This window comes from Phyllostomus hastatus, unplaced genomic scaffold (genome assembly GCF_019186645.2).
Source record: "Phyllostomus hastatus isolate PE091 unplaced genomic scaffold, TTU_PhHast_1.1 phas_scaffold_78, whole genome shotgun sequence".
Lineage (NCBI taxonomy): Eukaryota > Metazoa > Chordata > Mammalia > Chiroptera > Phyllostomidae > Phyllostomus > Phyllostomus hastatus.
In genome coordinates, this window is record NW_025334041.1 from 10,290,366 (window position 1) to 10,314,347 (window position 23,982).

Consider the following 23,982-nt stretch of genomic DNA (forward strand, 5'->3'; position numbering starts at 1 on the left):
GAGAAAGGAAGAAAGAAAGAAAGAAAGAGGAAAGAAGGAAGGAAGGAAGGAAGGAAGGGAGGAAGGGAGGAAGGAAAGAAAAGAAAAAAAGAAAAGAAAGAAACACAGGCATCTAAATCAAAGGCATCTTTTCAACAAGAAACATTTTTCAGCATTCCTGAAGTGGGTTGCAGGCAGCCTGCTCTGGCGGGTCCTGGCCAGGAGAGTGGCTCATTTCCTAGACCCCTGTGACCCATATATCTTCTTTGTGGAAACACAAAGACGTGGGTTCTCAGTGCTGTGAGACGGGGCTGCTGGTGAGCACTAAATCACTGGCGAGAGCTCTTCCCAGGGCGGGCCTGCAAAAGACTTCTCCGGGGCTGGGGTGGGGCTCCCGCCGCAGGTACTCACGGTATGATTTCCATATTGGGGGCTGGTACTCTTCAGCATCTGGAATGAAAAGAAAGAAATCCGACCGTCAGCCCGAATGTCAAACTGTCCACATGCGCCTTCTCTGGAGGAGCAACAGTCTGTCGGCAGTGCTCGCATTTGGTCTCAGGGGCCCTGCACGCGTTTCTGGGACAGCCCCGGCACGGGGACGCAGCGTGCACGGCAGGCAGCCCTGGCCTGCCCGACACCACTTTCTTCAGGCCGCTTAGCATGGCAGCATCAACCGCTTACTCATCTTCCGAGAGCCCCGTAAATCAAAAAAGACTTTTAAAGCAATTAACTTGATTGTACCCTCTAGTCATCCTTTCAAACAGTATTTACTTAACATGGCATAATAAACATATAATTTATCTCGCAGCTTCCAATCAGACCTTTAGCCCATTTATTAAGACTCGAGGGCAAGACGCAAAGGGACAAGCATGTTAAGTATTGAATCTGGGAAGTTGTGCAACTCAACCCACTCTGAAAAGACGTGGTCTGACAGCAGAGACACTGACGATTCGATTGGAATCGCATTACCGCCTCGGATTTACTCCAATACAGACGTAGGAGGTTTCCAGAAAACCTCTCTGCAATCAGGGGTGTCAGGGTGGGAGAGTCACCATGAGACGGAGAGGATGCACACGTTATCCATCGCGCAAACACACAGACGACGGGAGAAAATCTGCTTGTTCCGTTGACTCAGCAGCCCCCGCGCTGCCAGCGGAATTTACAGTTCTGACCCAGCCGTCCGAGTCCTCCTGAGCTCACAGCCAGGGCCTCGGGAGGACCCGCTCCAGCTTAAAACCGCCAGAGGGAAAACTCTTTTCCCTCAGATCACAGACCGTTGGTCTGTGGAAACCTTAAGCACCTTTAGCTAGAAGCTCTGCTGGTGTCTTCCAGCCGGCCCACGGCCACACCCAGGACCCCCCGACACTGCCCTTGCCCTTGGGCTACCATCCCATACTAACTAGTTTCATGCAAAGGAATAGAACTCTTTGAACCTCACGCAGAAGAGAGTTTGAGAATTTTTCCCCTCCTGAGGAACAAATATGTTATTTATAAATAAAACCTCATTCGAAAGTGATGAACGTCCCCAAATCCTACCCAATGACACATGTGCAGCTTAAATTAAATTCTCCTGCAATTAATATTTTACCCTCTGGGGCTTTCCCTATCACAGAGGCAACTAAATGTGTCCAAAGGTAGTTTCATTCAAATAAATCTGTACTGTTAGGCTGGCGTTGTCAGAAACCTACTGATGGAGAATCACACACACACACACAAACAGTACACTAATAAAGGTTTAGGTTGCTATTCAAACTTAGTTTGCTGAATAAAGCAAAACTCTTAATACTTGCATCAAAGTAATAGACAGTATCTTAAAATAATGAGTTTTTAAGCAATAGAAGCAATTACTCTTATCTTATATTTTAGAAAAAGCAATTTTTTAATCCTCACCCAAAGATATATTTATTGATTTTAGGGAGAGAAAGAGGTAGAGAGAAGCATCAGTGCAAGAGAGAAATATCAATTGGTTGCATTCTGTACACACCCCAACCAGGAACGGAGCCCTCAGCCTAGGTCTGTGCCCTGCCTGGGAATTGAACTCACAACCTTTTGGTGTGTGGTAGGTACGATGCTCCAACCAACTGAGCCACCTGGCCAGGCCTTACACAAACCATTTTTAATGTGTTAGCATGAGTGTTTCTTTATAGAGAACATTCAAATAAAATAAATTAAGTTGTCAACTTTATATTAAATTTGAGAACTATCCATACAATGTCATCTTACCAGAAAGCCAGATACTACATGTCAAAATGTTGATGACACCTTTGAAGACATTTTTCAACGGTAAAGATCAACACACACACACACACCAAGTTGCCTAGAAATGTGAATCCCTGAGGTGGCGTGTCCCCAACGCTGTCACGTCTTATTAATTTGGCTGAGATTTATTCCACGATGTAAGCACAACCCCTGACCAAAATGGTCAAGAATGTTTCAAACCTAGGGTACAATTTCTGCATATTGGGGGAAGGTTCCCCAAAATAAGTAGTAGTCTCCTTTATGTAGGTTTTAAAACACAGTTCAGACACTCAACTTGGAATTCCTAAGGTCGCCTTACATAGAGTCAGAAGGTCAGAAGAGGTGACCTGTCACCATCCACTTCAGTCAGTCATGTCATTCTGGAAAACACCTAGACTTTTGTTTCAACTGAACCACTGGCTGCTCACTTTTTGACCTCCGTGTAGGCTGCCCTGCGCGTAAATAATCGATCACTTTCCGGTTGCTCCTGGTTGGCAACGTGACAGAGAGGTGAGGAAAACTGCCTGTAGAGACTAGAGAATACGACGCTCCCTAGCTTCAAATTCTCCAATGTCGTTCTTCTGCTTTCGAAAGAAAGTATGAACATCAGAGTGTGGCCTTCAAGGCCCTGTGCTGTCTGGTCTTGGTCCTCCTCTCGACTTCACTGCGGACATTTTTCCCTTGTTCCTTTATCGTCAACCACACTTCCCTTCCCTAGAACAAGATGCGCTCTTCCGAGCCCCCGCCTTCTCTCTGGGGACCCTCCGTGTAAAAATCCCTCCGGCAGGTCTCTGTCTGGTTGACGTGCTCCATCACGTAGGACTCAGCTCAAATGCCACCTCCGGGGGCTTCCCTGTCCACTGCGTGTAAAGTAGCCTTCTCCCCACCCCTGTCCCTCTCCATCACAGCACTCAGTGCCATCTGAACTTATTTATTCATTGACTTGTTATTACTGGTCTCATCCCACTGTAAGCCAAACTTTGATGAAGCAGGAATTTTGCCTCATTCGCTTGTGCATCACCAGCCCTTGGGCGGGTACCTGGCATACCCCAGGCATTCACAAAGTGTGTGTTAAATTAATGAACACACTTTCAGGGTTCAACTCCTACCTTTGACAACTAACTTGAAGCAGCTCACTTAGCTACTTTAAACAGCCTCCTAGTACTCAACTTTATAAACCAGAAAAAATAAAGTACCTACCTCATCGCCTCTTAGGGTCATCATGGAAATTAAGTGAGATGATGTATATAAAGTTCTTGGGACAGTAGCTTGCCAACAGCAAGTTCTCAGGGCAGCCCCACGAATGTTGTCAGAGCTGCCTCACCCAGTCCTGGCTCTTCCCAGGTGAGCTCATGCCCTTGTCTCCTCCCCCTTGGCTGCAGCCAATTACTATCTCCAATCTCGCCTCCAGATCTGGAGCCTGTAATTAAGTGCCAGTGACCCTGCATGGAAGGTTATTCTTTCCCGTAAAGGAATTCAGAGTGAGAGGCCGTTTGTCATGCTTCAGTGGAAGAACTCTAATTATCTGGGTCTTAGAGACATGCTTCCCAAACCACTGAAGTGCATGGTTAGGAGACCTTGGTCAAGTGACAAGGCACAAAATATTTTTAATATGTTGAAACAAATCTTTAGCTGCCTGGACACTGCCCCACCAACACGCCCATTTGCCCCAATTTCACACAAAATTTTTCAGAACTCTAGTTTACTCTTGGACGGCTTGATGCTTTAAAAAACAAACCTGAAATAGGTTTTCTAGGTTGTTTAGTTCACTTCCCTCATTTGACAAATGGGGGAAAGGAGACGCAGATGATTAAGCGGCTTTCTCAAGGTCATAAACCCAGTGAGAGGCAGAGGTAGGGCCAGAGCAGGGAGCCCCGCATCCCAGGCCTCACCCATCAGTCATCCCTGACAGGCAGGCTGCCCTAATTTACATACATTAAAATCAAGAGAAGAACATATGGCAGATTTGTTACTTCAATTTTCATGAAGTTTGAAAGAAAAAATAAAATAGAGAGGAAAAAAATTAATGGCATAGAAAATTGACATCAAATCAAATTAACTGAATCCCGTGTCTGCATACACCCCCCTCTAATAATTCAGGTCCAGGAGATGCAAGACGCTGGAAGTGCCAACCACGTTGGGCCTGATGCTTTGGGAAACTTCATTATTTTGTTAAACACTTGAGAGAAATGGGTCTAATGCAGAAAGAAGGGTGAGGAGGTAGAACGGAAGCTCTATGTTCTGAGAAAAAAATGATGATTGAACCAAGAAAACAGTTATACATTTTTGAAAGAAACAATGAATTATAAGGGTTAAAAAGGCTTAGCAAATATCTTGCTTAAAAATGTTGACTAATATGTATCCAAGCTTTGAAAAAGATATAAACTCTATGATACAGCTATTCTATTCATGGGAATTCTAACTAAGGTTGTAACGGAACATGTGAGCAATGATAAATATGTGAACTGGCTGTTCATTGCTGCTTTGTGTGTAACAGTGAATCTAACAGCCGCTGGAAAAGGGAGTGGTTACATAATGATTATGTACTATAGCCATGGAAATGATGGTGTGGACCAGAGCTTTGTGGTCAAGGGCGTGGCCTCTGGAGCTAGACTATCTGGGTTCAAAACCTAGCTGTCACTCACCAGCTGTGTGGCCTTAGACGTGTTACCTCATCTCTCCGTGCCTCAGTGTTTTTAACCTATAAAATGGGTAATAATACTACCCAACATATAGAATGTTGTGAAGATAGGATGGGTTAATATACATCAAACACTCTGGTGTCTGGCCTCTAGTAAACTGTTTGCTATTTATGCTATGAATCTTTAATGACATAGAAAAATAATCATGCTACATTAAGTATCAAACAAATCAGATTGCAAAACAATTGATTAAACACAATCCCCTTTTTAAGAAAAGATAAATATTTATAAACACAGAAATGATCTACGAGGCTATAAAGCCAATTATTAACAGTTGCTACACCTGGCAGTGAAAATAGAAGTGAGTTCTATTTTTTTCTTCTTTGCTTATCTGCATTTTAAAATTTTCTGTTCAGGACTTCTGGCCAAAATGGAAGCGTACATAGGTAGACACACTGTGCCTCCTCCCACAACCAAAACAAGGACAACAGCAAATTTAAAAACAAAAAACAACCAGAAATAACAGAAAATCGAACTGCATAGAAGTCTGCCAACCAAGGAGCTAAAGAAGAAATAGTCATCCAGACCGGTAGGAGGGGTGGAGTTGGGGAGCCCAGCGGAGAGGACTCGCAGCAAGGTGGTGGCTGGAGGACCAGGCAGGTGAGGCAGTGGCTTGCAGACTGGGCTGTCCCACATTTGTGTGTGGATAAACTGGGAGGAATAACTGGGGAGCAAGACAGACCACAAAACTCAGGGCCCCAGCTCGGGGAAATAAAGCCTCAAACCTCTGACTGAAAACACCTGTGGGGGTTGGGGCAGCAGCAGGAGAGACTCCCAGCCTCACAGGAGAGTTCGTTGAGGAGACCCACAGGGTCCTAGAACCTACACAAGCCCCCCACCTGGGAATCAGCACCAGAAGGGCCCAGTTTGCTAGTGGGGGAAGTAAATGAAATCTGGTAGAGAGCTGAGCAGGAAGCATTGTTCCCTCTTGGACCCCACCCCCACATGCAACATCACAATGTGGGGACATGGGTTGCCCCGCCCTGGTGAACACCTAAGGCTCCACCCCACACTATGTAGCAAGTGTGCCCAAACAAACAAATAAAAAAATGGCCCAAATGAAAGAAGAGATCAAAGCTCAAAAAAAATATAACTAAGTGACAAAGAGCTAGCCAACCTATTAGATGCACAGTTCAAAACACTGGTCATCAGGATGCTCTGGGAACTCACTGGGTACTTCAACAGCATAAAAAAGACCCAGGTAGCAATGAAGGTCGCATTATGTGAAATAAGGAAAATGTACAGGGAACCAACAGTGACGGGAAGGAAACCAGGACTCAAATCAACAGTTTGGAGCAGAAGGAAGAAAGAAACAGTCAACCAGAACAGAATGAAGAAACAAGAATTCAGAAAAATGAGGAGAGGCTTAGGAACCTCCAGGACATCTTGAAATGTTCCAACATCCGAATCATAGGGGTGCCGGAAGGAGAAGAGGAAGAATAAGAAATTGAAAACTTATCTGAACAAATAAGGGAGACTTCCCTAATCTGGCAAAGGAAATAGACTTTCAGGAAGTCCAGGAAGCTCAGAGAGTCCCAAAGAAGTTGGACCCAAGGAGGAACACACCAAGGCACATCATAATTACATTAGCCAAGATTAAATATAAGGAGAGAATTTTAAAGCAGCAAGAGAAAAGGAGACAGTTACCTGCAAAGGAGTGCCCATTAGACTATCAGCCAATTTCTCAAAAGAAACCTTACAGGCAAGAAGGGGATGGAAAGAAATATTGGAAGTCATGAAAGGCAAGGACTTACATCCAAGATTACTCTATCCAGCAAAGCTATCATTTACATAATAGAAGGGCAGATCAAGTGCTTCCCAGATAAGGTCAAGTTAAATGAGTTCATCATCACCCAGCCCTTACTATATGAAATGTTAAAGGAACTTATCCAAGAAAAAGAAGAAGATAAAAACTATGAATACTAAATTGACAACAAACTCACAGCTATTAATAACTGAACCTAAAACAAAAACAAAAACAAACTAAGCAAACAACTAAAACAGAAACAAAAATCACAGAAATGGAGATCACATGGAGGGTTATCAGTGGGGGAATGGGAGGGGGAGAGGGGGAAAAGGTACAGAGAATAAGTAGCATAGATGGTAGGTAGAAAATAGGCAGGAGGAGGTTAAGAATAATATAGGAAATGTAGAAATCAAAGAACTTATATGTACGACCCATGGACATGAACTAAAGTGGAGGGGAATAAAGGAGGAAAAATGGAACAACTGTAATAGCATAATCAATAAAATCTATTAAAAAATAAAATAAATTTTCTGTTCATATTGTTTGTATAAAAATTAAAAAGCATGAGAAATAAGTTAATGGGAATATTAAGTGGCTTCCTTTTTGTTTAACATGCTGTCTAAATAAATCACCACCTTAAAAATAAAAAGGAAAAATATATTTTCTCATACTAGCACACCCAATGCGTACAGGGTCACTGCAGGAAGAGCCAGGGAAGCCCAGAGAAGAGACAGGGTTTCCGTGGCAAAGGGCCATGCCTGCCTCCCCGGCCCCCTTTTAAAAATTCTGTGACAGAAACATTAACGAGAAACTCTACGCAGGCTGGAGAGCGGGGGTCCCCTCTCATGACAGAGGGGGCAAAGGGAAAAAAAAGAGGCTTAGAAAAGGATCAAAACTTTATAAAAATGGGAAATACGGCCACTTAAATTTAAAAATCCATTAAGAACCTGAAACATATACAACGGAAGTTAAAAGCTCTGGCGGAGACTTGGAAGCATCTTGAGCAAACCCCACGTGCTGAGCAAACCCGGGGAAGACAGAGCAGCCGCTCGGAACTGTGGGGGGAGATGAAGAACTCTGGGCTCAGGGCACAGAAGGGCTCTTCAGTGTCGAGGGCCCCGAGGGAGGACAGAAGGGGCAGCGCGGGCACGCGTCACGTGATGAAGGTCCAGAGTGTGACAAAGATAACTTACCATCTCTACTGTTTTACTAAACACAAGAGATGCCCCAAATGTTGAAAAACAGGAAAAAAAAAGCCCAGTGAAATAAATGTATGTCTTAGAAAATTACCATGAATAGATTTATGTGAATCCTTCCAGATTTTGTCCTATAAACGGCTTCACAATCATATATATTGTTCTGCAATTTGCTCTGGAACTGCATGATCTTTCTTAGGCAACTTTCCACGTGAGGACACATTAGACCTGAGTTGTTGTTGTTTCAAACTGTGGCTTGATCTTCCCTTCTACCAATACAGCAAAACGGATATGATTCCTTTATGTCAGGATTTCCAACCGGGGGACGTGCAGGCAATTTTCAATTCTTGGAAACAATGCTGCACTGATATGTTAGGTGTATACTACAGATTCTGAAAGGTTGACCTGCTGGGCGAAGGGTCGTGCATTTTTTATTTTAAAAGCAGTTGTTAAAATGGCCTTCAGAAAGAGGTATGAGTTGGGCTTCTCTGATAGTGTGCCTGTTGTCCCCAGCCTTCGCCAATCGTGGCTGCTATTAAGATAGAGTTGAATTTCTGATGCCTTTAAGACTTGATTCACAAAGGCACAGAGAGACTAAGTACACACTCGCAGAGGGGCCAAAGGAGGCCCAGAGCCCCCTGGGAGGGAACCTGTGCACACACATGGTGGCCTCGGAGTGACGTGAAAACCTCCCCGCGCCCTGCGGTCCTGGTGGTTGCAGCTGGGAGCCTCTGTTCGCCCAGATGTTTCCAGCTCTAGAAATGTGCCGATGTGCTGGAACCACCTGAGGAGCAGGTGTAGAGGAATGCGGAGACTGATTAATGAAGAGAAATCAGAGAGCGCCATGTGCTACACTTGGGTGAGTGACAACCAGAGAGGAAATACCTGTAGACATTAAGGAGAGCCAGATTCCTTCGCGTGGCTCAGTGGAGTGTGACTAAAGGAACAGAAAAATACGTGCCAGAGCTTTGGAGGAGGAGACGAGTAAGAGATTCACCAGTTTAGACAATGATCTACCTCGGATGCTGGACATGACGCATCTTGAAGAATGCTTCAAATGAGGCTGCACAATGTACTGGAGGGATCGGCTGGGAAATAGGTTTACAAGCAGGATCCCTGCTCCGCCACCTCTTCTCCGGAAGAGCCAGGTCTCTACTGTCACTTTTGATCTATGGAGGCACACATTTGCAAATAGGCTGCAGTTCGTGGGTGTTTTCCAGGGAAGTTGGGTGGAAACAGGTTTTCAATCAGGCAAGGGGCAGCCCCACAAGCAGGTGACAGTTCCGGATGTGTTAGGTGATTAGCTTAATGGGCCCGACTGGGTCGGAATCCAGAGGAAAGTCAGCAACCGCAGCATGAGTAGTGTGTTGTGCTGGTGCACACACCGCAGCGTGTCCTCGACACGTACAGACGCTCAGGTGTGGGTCTTTGGAAATGCGGGAGGGGCCAGAGTGTGTGGCCTGTGGCTGTGGTCTTGTCGGGGCATCCTAGCTGAAGTGTGCCCCACCTGAGTGTGACATGGCCTGCAGGTTGTCCTCATGGCCACAAAATAAGTGGGATGTTAAGGTTGTTACAGAGCTTTCCCGCTGTTGCACTGGCTGAGGAATACAGAAGAGTGTTCCAATGCTTGTCATCTCTGCAGGGTCTGTGCTCCCCTGAGAAATTACACATCCATGCATTCTCCTTGGAAACCACTGCCTGGGCAGGGACTGAAGAGACTCATTGTGGATCTCCTATCAGGGGTTTTATAACTGATTTAGTTCTTTGTGCAGAGTGTAGTTCATAAGACAAATTCCAGAAACTACTCCTGGGCCCTCAGGCTGGGCCCCAAGGACCAGGCTAAGCTGAGATTTTCTGAAGGCGATGAATCCATCAAAGGGTCTTGGGCTGGAGTTTATGGTCACTAGAGGGCACCGGGGCCACGTGGAGCTTCTGTTCTGGGACACTTATTCTGTATGCAGGGGCATCATAAGATTGTTCCACTCCAAAGGCATTTATTGAATAGATACAGTGAGCCAGTCCCTGCGTACGCCTGAGTGAGCAAGGCAGGTAGGCTTACGAAACTCTGCGTGATCTAGCCCCTGGCCACCTCTCCCTGGTCGCCTAATTTTACCTATGTCTCCCCTCTTGCCCACTATATGTCCACCAATGTGGCCTTTCTTTGGATCCTTGCATACACAAGATCAGTCCTGGAGATCTTAGAGTCTCTTGCCTCTGATTTCCACATGGCTAGCTTCATTATCATCTGGATATCGGCTTCAGTGACTGCTCAGAGACACTCCCCGGACCATCCACCCTAAAACTGTCTTCCAGACACCCTCTTTGATACTTTGCAGAGCTTTTTCACTATCTGAACATTTTACCTGTGTGCTTACGTATTTCTTTGTTTGTATTTTGTCTCCCCAGGCTAAACAGAGAGCACCGTGACAGCAAGAACTTCATTTATCTTGTTTTCTGATGTCTGGATGTCCCCTAGCCTACACAGCACCTTTTACAAATTAGGAAAAGGCAGGTGCATGGCTGGGCACAAACAGTGCAACCGGAAGACACTGGCCATTTTATTCCAGGATATAATAGGTGCTCCATACAGGACAGGCAAGTGAAAGAGAGGTACTGCTCGCTGGCTCAAAAGGTGCATTCTGTTGTGGGACATAAACAAGTAAGGAGGCAACAGGGTGTATAAGAGGAATGTCCATGGCAGAACTTCCCGAAGTTTCGATGGCTGAGTGGGGTGTGGGGCAATTGGGCCCCTCCCCATGCCTCGGCCAGGTACGTCTGGCCAGGAGCAGCCTTGTCCAAGGCTCCTTCAAGTGTAGTTTCTGAGAGGTGGAGTCCAACAGCAAGGCCTGTGGTCCCCACAGTCTGAAAAGCATGGGTCACTTCCAGGACATGAAGCCTAGTCAAAGAACTATTCTGTCACTCAGGCATTACTGCAGTGGCCAAGGGCAAGGGCACCTTTGTGGGCAAACGGGCTCAAGGAGCCTCCCTCACAGACTGACATGTGGCCTGTCAGAACCAAAAGCAAGATAAAACATGGCGCTGAGGGCTAGCAGTGCTTTGCCCTGCTGGCGGAAACAGAGAGACTGTAGTGTGCGTATGTGCACGTGTGCCCACCTGTGTGTGTGTAGGTTTCAGAATGGCTGGGAATTAAATTAGAGAAGCTGCCCTGGCTGGTGTGGCTGAGTGGACTGAGTGCTGACCTGGGAACCAAAGGGTCATTGGTTCAATTCCCAGTCAGGGCACATGCCTGGGTTACAGGCCAGGACCTCAGCAGGGGGCACATGAAAGACAACTACAGATGGATGTTTCTCTCCCTTCCTTTCTCTCTCCCTTGCCCTCTCTCTATAAATAAATAAATACAATATTTTTTAAAAATTAGACAGGCAAGAAGAGGGCAGATAATTAAGGGATTTAAAACCATGTAAAGGGCTTACTTTTGTTCTAGAAGGAGAAAGAAGTATAAGCAAGGCGGACACAGCATCCACTTGTATTTTAGAAAGATTGCTCTAATCGCTGTGTAGGACTGCATCAGAGGAAGAGAACACAGGAGGGCGGGGAGATGGGGGGTTACCAATCAGGGAGCTGGGCAGTACCCTAGGCTGGTGAAACTGGTGGTTTGAACGCCAATGGTGGCATTGGAGATGGAGCCAGCGCGATGGATTTGGAAGACATGGGAGAGATAGACTTTACAGGACTTGGGGATGAACAGAGCATGAACAGAGAAGGATAGGAGAGAAAAGGACTTCTGGCTTGGATAGAAGAAACATGGTTTTGGGCGTAAGCAACTGACTAGATTGTGATGCTATCCACAGAAATAGGACGAACCAGAGGAGAAGCAGGTTTGGCAGACGGTGATGCACTTGGCTTTTTCCTTTGGAAAGAGAGGTCTACAGGACAGCCAAGAGAACATCTCTAAGAGGCTTGGGGTTAGGAGCAGAGCTCTGAGCTGGAGATCTAGAAATGGAAGCCCTAATATACAGATGGTGACTGTAGCCATTAAAGTAGATGATGTGATCCAGGTCATGTATTCAGAGTAGAGAAAGAAGACTTTTGACTGGACTCCCAAGAAGCACCAATGTTTAAGGGCTGAGGAGGAGATGAGGATGAATAGGTACCAGAGCAATAAGAGAGAAAGCATGAGACGAGGTGAGATGAAAGTCAAGGCAAGAGACAGTTAAAAAGGGAGAAGTGGTGAGCAGTTTTAGAACCTGTCCAGGTGAGGTAAGCACAAGGACCCATTGCTTCAGCAACAAGGAGAGTTTTGATGACTGGGCCATGGAGTGTGGGTAGGAGCCGCAGTGAAGCGAGATGAAGGGTGGATGGAAGTTGTGAAAACAGAACTCTCGGGTATAAACAACTCTTTGGGGAGGTATGGCAGTGACATGGAGGTGAAGAGCTCTTTCTGATAAAGGGGGACAAGGCATCAGGGTTGATAAAAACCCTAGATGCTCTAATTTGGATATCATTACTCCTTGCCAAACCCCTCGCCCTGTCCCGGGTCTCCCTCTCTTCAAAAGCCCTCTCTCTCTTTGCTTCCTGGTCCTAAGATTCTACAGCCTGTGGGTTCCTCCCAGCACGATGGGGCTGCCTGCCTGGAGGATAATTTCCTGTTCCCATCCACACACTTCCTCCACTGCTACTTCTTTAAAGACAACACACACCTACCGCTTCCACCCAGCCTAGAGTACTGTTTCTCTCCCTCCCCGCCCCCGCCCCCTACTCTCCCTTCCAGCACTGGCCTGCCTCCTTACAAATTCTTTTCATCAGAGGAATGTCTTCCTGGCTTTCCTCCAAAAGCCTTTTGGGCATTCATTTATTCATCCAACAAATATTTACCTAGAGCTTACAGCTTACTTGGCATCAAATATTGCACTAGACATGGGTATAGATATAAAGGCAAGATGCAGAATCTAACCTCGGGGAATCCGTCAGGAGAGGAAATGAAGACATCAACTCATTCATTCATTCCGCAAGCATTAACTGTCTGCCTGCTGAACATTTGACTCCCGGCTACCTGTGTAGAACCCTATGTAAGGTAGAAAGTGGCACCTTCTATAGCAAGGGTATCCTGAAAAGTACCATAGGAATGGAGAAGAAAGAGATTATTTTACTCAGCATTTCTTGCTAATTATTCTTTTATTCGTCTCCTCCCTGAAAAAAAGAGACGTCTTCTTTCTTAGAGAAGACAATGTAGGTGTGCTTCCAGCCAGCTCTCCAGTCCCACCATTTAGAAAAGCCCCTTTCTCCTCCTACGTCTTTCTTTCTGCATCTTGAGTTTACTGTGGGCATCTGTGTCTCTTCAGGTGTACAGTGGTTGTGGCAGTGACAGACTAAATGCTCATGAAAGCAGCTCATAAATCACGGTCCTGGCAATGGTACCACTGGCAAAGAAAGATGGTTTCTTTTGGCTGCGTTATATTCAGAGTCAAATAGAGGGAGTCCTAGTGCAGAGATAGGAGAGAAAGTGAGGTCTTCTACCAAACTGGAAAGGAATTTTAAAATGCCTGGTATATGATACATAGACATTATCTCTAGTCTCTACCATTATCCCTAATCATCTCTCCACATACCTACCCATCTATGTATCCCTCTCCCTATTCATTCACCCATTCTTCTCTCCATTCATCCACCCATCCAATCATCTCCCTATCCACCCATCCAACCATCCATCTATCCACTCACCCATCTACCCACCCCCACTCATACACCCTTCCATTCATTCATCTGCGTTTCTCCCCGTCCATCCACTGATCCACCCATCCAACCATCCGCCCATCCATCCTTCCAGCAAACACTTACAGGTCAGGCACTGTGCTACATGGTAGAGGCATAGCCATGAGCAAGGCAAGCCCAATCCCTGCTTTCAAGGTGTCTTCAGTCCAGCAATGACGGCAAATACACATTAAACTATTACAATAAACTATGACAAGTTTTATGATAGACGAAGTTCAGTGTGCTAAGGAAGCATAGAGTGGAGGTCATGTAAGGTAAGTCTTTTTATCTCCTAGACACGAAAAAAACTAACTCAAAGAGATGAAGTCATTTTTCCGTGGTCTCACAGTTAGTGGAAACGCAGAATTCAAATCCAGACCTGGTTTGCTTCAGCGCCAGCTAGTTCTTCTCCCTGTGGCCTTAGTCCCAGAGAGGAATCAACAGTGCAGAAGCCAAAGTGAAATGTTTGGCTCTTTCTTTTTTCTGGTCTGCCTCAGTGACGTAACATGGTTTGAACTTGTGGAGACAGGGCTAGAGAGGTGGGAAAGTCATGACACGATTCAGCTTTCTGCTTTTATTAGAATAAAAATAAACAAATAACGAACTAAATAAATAAAATCTCACTACCTGAAACCCCCCTCCCTCCTTCCTTCCTTCCTGCTCCCACTCTCTTCCTTCCCTTCCCTTCTCCCTCCATCTCTCTGTCCCTCTTGCTATCGATCCATCTATCCTTGCCCTCCTTCCTCAAGGGTGCTATGGTGACTCTTCCACAGTTTCATTATCAACAGAAATATTCAGCCCATGCTTAGGCCTAGCTTATCAACTAGACACCAGTCTGGCACCAAATAGTGGTTTAGCCCTGCAGTACCTGGGGTACAGGTAAGCCTGTTTAATTCCGGGGTTCGATGGCTTTAGCAAGTACCTAGCTAATAACCCTCCTGTCTGCCCTTAGTAGTAAAGGTAACGTTCTAGCCTACGCCTGCTTTCCTTTGTCTGATTTCTATTTGCTTAGGATAGGGCTGCTAAACGCTGGTGGAGGGGAGTGGGACCCTAAACAATCCGCAGCAGAATGCAGTCTCCATGTCCCTGATAAGAAGATCCTCCCAGAATGGTTTTTCAATACGCAAACCTTTAGGAATATCAATGAAATCATAGGTATCTACTCATAATATTTAATTCATTTATACATGCATAATTAAAATCCGGTATAAAATCACACACAGATTTAGAGATGGCGCTTTCATCAATTCACACACATTTAATGGAACAACTTAATTAAAACCCTCTCTGTGTATCTCTGTCCCTTTTTGAGTCATCTAAGGCAGTTTTTTTCCCAAGGCCCATCAGACCGGCTTCTTCCTTAGCCTTTTCCGATCAAAACCATTTTAACATCCACGCCTGACGCTGTCGCAGAGCCTGTTCTCCAGCCACTGACACCTGTGCACAGAACATGGGAGCAGCTGGCTTGTCACCTTCCTGCAGGTGGCCTGCACCAGCGATGCTGCTCTTGGAGGGATCATTAGGCGGAAGAACTATGCTATACACCTGAAACTCATATAATACGGTATGACAACTATGCTGCCATAAAAAAGTCAGTCATAGAAAAACAGTCCCGAGCTGTCACCCAGACGGCTCCAGACGTGCCCGGGGCCACAGCTTGCGCATATTGGCGAACACAACTGCAGATTCGGAGGAGAAACTGATGGGGAAGGGGGTGGGGGCGGGTGGGAAAGGGGCAGGGCTTAAAAATCACAAACGAGTAGTTACAAAATAGTCATGGGAATGTAAAGTCCAGCATAGAAATATAGTGAGTAATATTGCAATAAGCATGTATGGTGCCAGGTGGGTAGTCGACTTATGGGGGGATCGCTTCATAAGTTATACAAATATCTAACCACGGAGCTGTACACCTGCAACTAATGTGATATTGAATGTCAACTGTAATTGAAAAATTAAAAAAAAAGCAACTGTAAACTGCAAAATAATTAATTAGTTTCAAACACGAGTTAAATAATAAAGCGATCTTTAAAAGTTGGTTGAAAAGGTGCTAAAAGGAATGAGGCGGCGGATGTGGAAAGCTCTCGAAGACGTGACGTTCTAAGAGCATGCGCGGTGCAGCCCGCGCGGCACCTGCAGTGCACAGAGGGCTCTGGGAGAACCTGCCGGGGCGGGAGCCGTGCCTGCCCCAGGAAGGCCAGCCAGCAGAGGCAGGGAGACGCGGTTTCTACGGTATGCCCTTTTAGAGTATTTGAAAGGAGAAAATGACCTTGGAAAGGATCATTTACGATTACATTTAACACTTGTAATTATGACTATTCTGGGTTAAGTGTTGCAAGTTCCCTTTAAAAAAGAATTCCACGAAGGAACCTCTACAAGGGAGCAAAACTCTCACTAATTCAGGTAATTCCAGGGCCAGTGCGTCTTTTCCAGAAAGTAGCTAACTACCAGGGGGTTGGAAAGAAGGTACCGTATTTTTCAGACCATAAGATGCACCTAGGTTTAGAGGAGGAAAATAGGAAAAAAATTTTTGAAGCAAAAAATGTGGTACAAGATTTAATAACATAAATAACATAATATTTCACTAATGTAAATGTAAACAGAACACAACAGCAGCATTAACAACCATTATTCCTCCCAAATTTGGAGGGGGAAGGGGTGCGTCTTAGACTCCGAAAAAATAAGGTAATTGAAAGAGAAACCCAACACTATGAGAGATGTATGAAAATAAAATGTATAATGACACCCTCCTTTCTGAAAGATGACTTGAGGCATAGATCATAAATGTAAATGCATGCGTGTTAACCTCTATTGACAAGCTTTCTTTACTCTGCGTTCTTCAGTGTCATACATACCATCTTATTTAACATTCGTAACAAGCACTGTACAAGTGAGTGAACTGAGAAACAGTGATGTTGTCCAGCATCACCAAGTTAACAAGTAGCAGAGCTGAGTATGCGCCCCTAGGTCTGTCCAATTCTGAGAATCGTGCCTTTTCTATGATAAGATCCTGCCTCTCCCACTGAGCCCTGCTATACCGTGGGCCTTCCTATATGTTGTCACGCGGGGTCTTCAAACAGCACCGCTTCGCAGATATGGAACCTGAGGCCCAAAGGGGATTGGTTATACCTTGCTCAGAGCTGACCGGCTTGTACCCTATAAAAAATAACACGGTCATCACCCAACGGTCATCACCCAACTGTCATCATGGGAAGGCTGACCTATCTCATCATATATTATCCTAGGAATTAAGTCCATTCCCTTCACCATGTTAAACCTGTTTGCTCAGACCCAAGATTAAACGAATTCTGCCTTGATCTCTAACCAGCCGGAAGCTCGCCTAATACCACAGGCCCAGTGGACGCTGATGGGGCCCCATCAGGTTGTGCAGTGGGGCTGTGGCTGGTGCTGGGACTTGCTGAGCCTCAAGTCTGGTTTTTCTGTGCTCTCTGGTTTCTTACCACTTGCTTTAAAAACAACGTCTTGCAGAGAAGATATTTCTAAAGATCACAGACCCGTGCATTAGCGGCGCTTCAGAAATGTCCCCAACCACACACCACAAGGCAACAAAAACAGCACAGGAAGCAGGAACACGAGGGCGAAGACTCAAACCGATCCTTCGTGACCTGCCAGATGCTAACTTGGAACTCAGGAGCAAACCCCGCCTGAGCACGTATTTATCGCTTTTGTGCCAAAGGCTGGGACATAGGTCCGCAGGAAGGAAAGCCTCCCTGTCTCCCTGTGGCAGGGCGGTGACAGCACCAGCACCTCTATAAGGAAAGGGTGAAGAATAAGGCACACGACAAGGGGTCCCAGGGATTCCTGGAAGTGGAAGTATTTATGTTACGTAACAGGGCAAGAAGAACAGCCCCCTCTTCACGCCACCCGCCGTTATCTCAGCATGGCCTGCTCGCAGCCCCGGGCCAGCTGCGCCCTGTGCCTGTGCGAGACCCGTTTCCTCCTGCTGTTTGCACAGCGATACATTCATCTTCCTAATCGCAGCACGTGAACGTTCCTGCTTCCAGAATCAAAGACCAAATATTAAAACAAATCTTTCCTTGATATTATCCTCCTGGCTGAGGCTGTTTGTACTTGTAACCTCTGTTTATCTATTTTCAGCAGCGGTGTCATAAGGAGGAATTGTGTATTTACACACTTGTGCCTTCATAAAAGACCATTTGTCAATGTCCTAATTTGTCTCTTTACGAACATTTACCTGTCACTCTGTTCCTGAGCCCACGTTAGGCGCTGGGCACACATGGATGAGTAGGAAATGTCTTTGCATTGAGCTGCTCCCACTTCTAGAGGGAATTTAACTGAACAGGGTCCATGGGAAGGGGGTGGGGGTGTGTGAGAACTGCGGGTGCCCAAAGGCAGGAGCCAGGGCCCTGGTGCGGGGGAGGGGGGAGGTGAGGGGCAAGTCTGCACAGAGGGGGTGCTGCTGGAGCTGTGTGGTGAACGATGAGTAGGGGTTTGCTGGGCTCTGGGTTACAGGGAGGGGAGCAAGATAGAGGTCAAAAGGAGCAAGCTGGGACACTGGGTTCACTTCAGGCACCCTGAGGAGGAAGGAGACTTGTTCGTTTGTGCATTGAGCATTTCTGACAAAAGAGTGTTTTCTCGAAAAGACTCGCTAATCATTTCCACTGGGAGTTTGTGCCTTAACAAAAGCCATCATTCCTTGCCTATAACGCACAGACAAATAAAAGAGGGACGGGCAGACTTTGAATGGAGGGGCAGCTTGCGATCTGTCAGGGAGGTCAAAGGGCGAGGAGGGAGTGGGTCACAGGGAAATTCTTCAAGGGCAGCCTGCCTGCTGGCCTGGTCTGCTAGGCAGGAGCCCCATCAACCCTTGCTTGCTGCTCAGGGCGGGAGCCTCACCATGGTTGCTCCCAGTGAGTGTTCTCTGGCCTTCAGGGCAATGAAAGCAAGGCATGAACTCCAATAGAAAGTGACTCTAGCATCCCCAAGCCCCAATATTTCCCTGTAGCTTTCCTCTCTTCGGCACCTCTCATAGCAGAGCTTTGTACACGCCAGGTGCTCAATAAACGCTTGCTTGCTTGGCCAACTAAGTGATCACTACTCGCACAGTAGAGAAAAAAATCAGATTCTCCCCCAGGATGTCTATTCCAGCACCATATTTTCAGTGCAAGTTAGTGTGAAGTTGCAGCGAGGAAAATCTTTTTCACTGTTGGCAAGGTCCACGTGACCAGGCACGAGCTGGCTGATGGGATTAAAAAGGGACAGGAAAAGAACAATCAAGCCTGTTCGCAGTCTCCTCCCTAGCCAGGATTTGCAGGGTGCCGTACCTGACAGCCCTGCACTCTGCTGATGCAAACCACTAACTAGTGCGGCTACAATTTGGCTGTCAGAACCCAAGCAAATGGGAAAGGAAAAAGCAAAGAAAGCAGCCAGAAATGACTAGATTTAGGGCCCCGAAATAACACAGTAAAAGGTCTTTTCTCTCCAATGTCTGGGACCAAGCCCTTAGGGGAGCTTCTCACGTCCGAGGCTGCCGTACCCTCCGGCAGGGAGCGAGTGCTCCTCTGGGCACTAACAGACCACTTGAACCCAACCAGTTGCAGTTCGCTGGGTCAAGAGGCTCAGCCTTCAGCAAGGGCTGTCTGTAGGGCTTTCATAGGCGACCTTCGGCTTTTTCAGCATTGGTCCTACTTTCAGAATTCATCTGTCACACTCCAGTAGGCTTTACTCATCAAGACAGAGAATGCTGGAGTGCCCCGCTGTTCCACTCCTGTGAGCACCTCTGCCCTGGATAGATGGTTCCAGAAAGAAGACATACTCTGATCTTGACCACCCCTGAGGCTTCTACTATGGAACTTCAGACACCTTTCTAAATGTATTTCACATCATCACTATTTTTAAAGCTGTGACAGGAATGCAGAGTAAAGGCATCCACCGATTAAGATAACGGACCTGTCAGCCATAGTGAATGACTGGAGGTACCAATACCGCACTGGGATAGTACAGGCAGTGCGCCTACAGTCACCTCCTCGCACAGGCTTCCTGTGGGCGCGTACTGGGCTGTTTCCACACGTGACATTCTCATTCCACTCTAGCCCTTTGACCCCAATCTTTGCACTTCGGGGACAGTTACATGACACACACGCGACCTGATGGACATTTTCTACAACCATTTCTTTCCAAATAGAATTACAAGAAGAATGTTTCTAATTCCTTGCTCTTGGAGTTTTATGACATCCAGTGGTCAAAACTTGATCTGTTAAAATTTGGTCTGCTCATCTTGTACGGTGAAAGAGTAACTATGAGATTGAAGGTATTCATCACATGGCTTTTTAGATGGGTTTTAATTCTTCCTTATAGCAGCGTGGTCCAATCTGCTCATTGTCAAAAACCAGGTAATCTTCCACATGTCAAGGACAGCCAGCCCCATAGCACAGTGTATTTTTATCATCATCTAGTCCTGTCTCACCAGCTCACACACACTCACATCCTCCCCGATTCTTATCCGTGGCTGCTGAAAGTCCAGAGATCCCTGCTATTAAAGGCCCTGCCTGGGCAGCCCCTGGCTCATCGGCGGCCTTGGGGAGAGGCGCATACATGGAAAAACCTGGAAGAAGTCCGGGGCTACAGAAGAAATCAGTCAGGAAAAGGCGACTGGGAGAAATAGAACGTGTTCCGTAGAAAATCCTGCCAGGATTTTGTGAATTTAGAACAGAATTCTGCCCTTCATTCCCAAGCCTGCTAGCACCATCCTGTTCGTCCAACTTGTTCCCAGTTTTGATTTTAAAAACTACACGAAATCATGGGAAGCCAGCTAACTTAGGAGACTCAGGTCCATCTTGAGATTTTTAAATGGCATCTTTTTTTTTTACCCTCAAAAAACCCCAGTTTCTTCTTGATCTGCTCTTAGTTGCTGGTATCTCTCCCACTCCCTCTGTCGTCTCCTGTGTGAGGGTGGTTATGTTGCAGGACCCGATTCTGAGCAGGGCCCTGTCACTCCTCCAGCAACAGTCCCAACAGGAAGCTGCAGAGGCTGTGGGCTCAGAAAAGACTGGGTCGGGACCTGGTGTGGGATGGCGGTGAAGAACGTGGACACAGGGCCAGGACATGTAGGCTCCCAGCCCCTCCGCCCCCTGCCCACTATCTACCACTGCCGTTGCTCTAGGTACCCTGGCCAACCCCTGACTTGGGAGGAACTAGCACACATCCTTCTTTGGTTGCTTTCTCTGCCTCCTATTTCCCCGCGCCATGAGCTAGCACCGTCTGAGACACAAGCAAGTCTCCCACTCAGCTCTAAGGAGGGAGGGGACCGCGGGCACTTCTCAGCCCACAGTGGCCCACGGCAGCCCACGGCAGCCCACGCTCCCATTTAATAAACACCAACACTCAGGCCTTATCCTCACCCACGTTCTGCTCCTGGTGCAGAAGGAAAGATGTCTCCCAGGACAGGACCAGAGCCAAGACTGAGCCCTCCTCTCTGTCAGGTGTGTTAGCAGCTAGCGGCTCTGTTTCCTGAGTGCTGTGTGCCCAGGCCAAGAGCTTTACACTTGGCATTGCATTTCAGCTCCCCCCGACCCCCAAAGCCCCACCGGGTAGACACGATCCCTCCTTTAAAAAATGCAGGTGGAGCCTCTGGGAGAAATTCGCCCCAGACAGCCCAGCTGGTGTCTGGGGTCACACCCGGAGAGTTGTGCTCCAGCACGCGTGTTCCTGGCCACTGCCCCGGTGGCTGTTGGTTTTCCCCGTTATGCATATAGATCACACTGTACTACACATAGTATTTTTTCAGATCACACAAGTCAACCCTCCCCCCCCCAATTCTGATTTAACAGGGGGACATTGGCCTTCTCTTCTTTCTACCACCACTTGCGTGCCCTCTCCCCCAGCGAATCCAATGAAAATTCACTGTGCTGGTAACCCTGATTTCGAAGGAAGCACGGACTCCGACAGGAGAGCTCTCTGCCTCTTCCGGGGGGCCCCCTGTGTGTGTGCAGGGGGAGGTTAACTCCTGCAAACCGCACTCAGGCCGCCTCACTTCTGGGTGCCGACAGGGTTCAGTCCACAGGAGGCGTGGGCAGGATCTGTGTGGGCAGGAGGAGAGAGGCGCCGGGGTCTTCAGTCCTGCTCCCCGCCCCTGCTCTGCTGCTGCGGCACAGGCAGCGGGTGTGGCCCTCCCCAACTACCACCACTGTCCCGCTCCTGTCCTGGGGTTCTGACCATCCCCAGCCCCCAGGAACGCGGTTTCCTCCTGCTGTCCCTGCAGGCCCAGGAGAGGTTGCAGCTTCCCACCATGGGCAACCACTGGCTGCTTCAGAATCTCTTGGTTCTCTTGGCCAACCTACACCTCTGGAAATAAGTCCCTTCACAACTTCCCTTCCATATTCCGGCTGAGTGTGCCTTCTGTCCCCTGCCAGGTCCCTGCCAGAAACCCTCCAGCATCCCCCAGACCATAGAAAAAGGCTAAAACACCTCCCAAAAAGACCTGAACAAGACGAAGATCACTTATTTTCGTAGAGACTGTTGGCTCACTCTTCATAAACTGGAGCCGATTCTGCTGCCCAAAGGAGCAGACAGAGCTCGGGTGCCTTTCCACGGTTTGCACACTCGGCCCCTGACCCACGCGGTGATGAGGGCAGACTTGCAAGCCCGCAGCCACAGCCAGCAAGTTCACTTCCAACTGCAATGTTTAAATGCTGGTGTGTTAAATTTAGAACAAGAATAAACATTGACCCTCGGTACGTACTGCATAATTTCACATCTGTAATAAACTTCCCATCCTATACCACACGCCCCTCCTAAGTTGAGTCGACGTTAAGGAAGCTCTCATCTGAGCCTTTGGTTTTTCTAAAAATAAAAACGATAACATCACCAACAAACACTCCCCTCTTTGCTCTTTTTGTGATGTATTCTGAGCACACGGCAGGGCCTCATACTTCATTGGGTTATTTTTCTGTTCTTCATGTAACATGCATGCCACAAACCTACAATTATGGGATTTCTAGGAATTTAAATGGTATGCCTTAGATACTAAATTGATTGCTCTGTTTTCCATACACACACAAATAACCAACCAAGAACATGAGTTAGCCTCTTAAAGGTCAACCTGGGACCAAACTTAAATCCCCAAAGCGAGTTTCAGAAAGGCTACCTTCATTAACCCTTTGTAAATTAGAACGAGTAAGTGACTATCCATCTAAGAGGGGTACCCTCTCTTTCTTATGTGCTCGAATTGAGGGACGTTCTCAAAGTGGTGACAATTCCCCATTATACTCACACAGAAACGGCCCAATCTGAACCTTCAGTCCAGTAACACGGGTATCAGATCAGGCTTTTTAGGTGTAATACCCAGACCGTCTCATACCTCGAGAGCCCACAGCTGAAGAAATGGACCGCAGCCCACAGTGCTGAATGAGGTCAGGGCCACTGGAGAACAGAGACTGGCCAACATACTAATTTCCAGATGACTTCACGTTAGTCAAGTGGACTGAGTTGGAACCCACTATTTTCATCAGAAATGGGTTAGATCACGAGATGTGGTCACACACCTCTGATTTTGTTACCACTGTCTGACAGCTACGGAGAAATGAAGAAATATAGAAGATGATGCTTACTTTCAAAGAGTTTATAGTCTGGTCAGGGTAGAGCAAAAAAAAAAAAGAGAGAGAGAGAGAAAATGAAAGCAGACACTGAACGGTGAGAAATGAGTAGCCTAGACAGTGAAGGCTTTGGGGGTTGAGAAGAAAGAAGAACCACAGGAAACTGCCCTCCAGATCCCTGCAGACAAATATTTCTTTTCTGAAGAGCAACAGTCCCTGTTTTAAAAAATTACAAGAGGAACCTTCACATTACCTAATTCAATCAAACAACGTTCTTTCTTTATTGCAGAGGTTTGCCGACTAAACATTATAGTATTAAAAGGCTTTAGGATCATGCAAACAATGATGAAATGCACTTATTTCCTGATACGTTTCTGCAGCTTAAACATACACTGTACATGAATTATTACCCAGCTGACAGGAAGTACGCACCGCATGGAGGGCACTGACAGGATATTCCCTTTCCTCACCACGTTGCTATTGATCTTCTTAAAGCCATTTCAGAAAGCAAATAATGTATGCTTAGTAAGAAAAGATAAGCCCAGAGAAGGTAGGTGATCAGAAAATATCTTCAGCCGGACCATCTTCTATGGTGAGGTTGACCAGTCGTCTTGCCTCCTCGGAAGGCTCCTGTGCCAGCGTGGAAGACGAGGAGTTAACTTTCCCTTTCTGTTTGCCGTGCACCCTCCCAGCCGGCCAGACCCGCCACTGTTTCATCTCGCTGTAGTGTGGGGCAAATTGCCATGCAGCCTTGGTGCAGGCAGAAGCCATTCCTGGGTTTGGCCAGTGGTTTTCCAAAGAAAGGGAGGGCACAGGCTCTTTCTCCCTCTCCTCTC

The 23,982-nt window shown here is 46.9% G+C and overlaps 1 protein-coding gene across 1 annotated transcript in view; it reads right to left on the reverse strand.

Annotated features, from left to right (window-relative positions):
- Positions 1-23,982, reverse strand: part of CHN2 (chimerin 2) — a 255,868-nt gene that overhangs the window by 119,143 nt on the left and 112,743 nt on the right. The window contains exon 2 of the mRNA XM_045827988.1: positions 391-429. Coding sequence (XP_045683944.1) covers positions 391-429 — 39 coding nt within the window. The remainder of the gene's footprint in view (positions 1-390; positions 430-23,982) is intronic.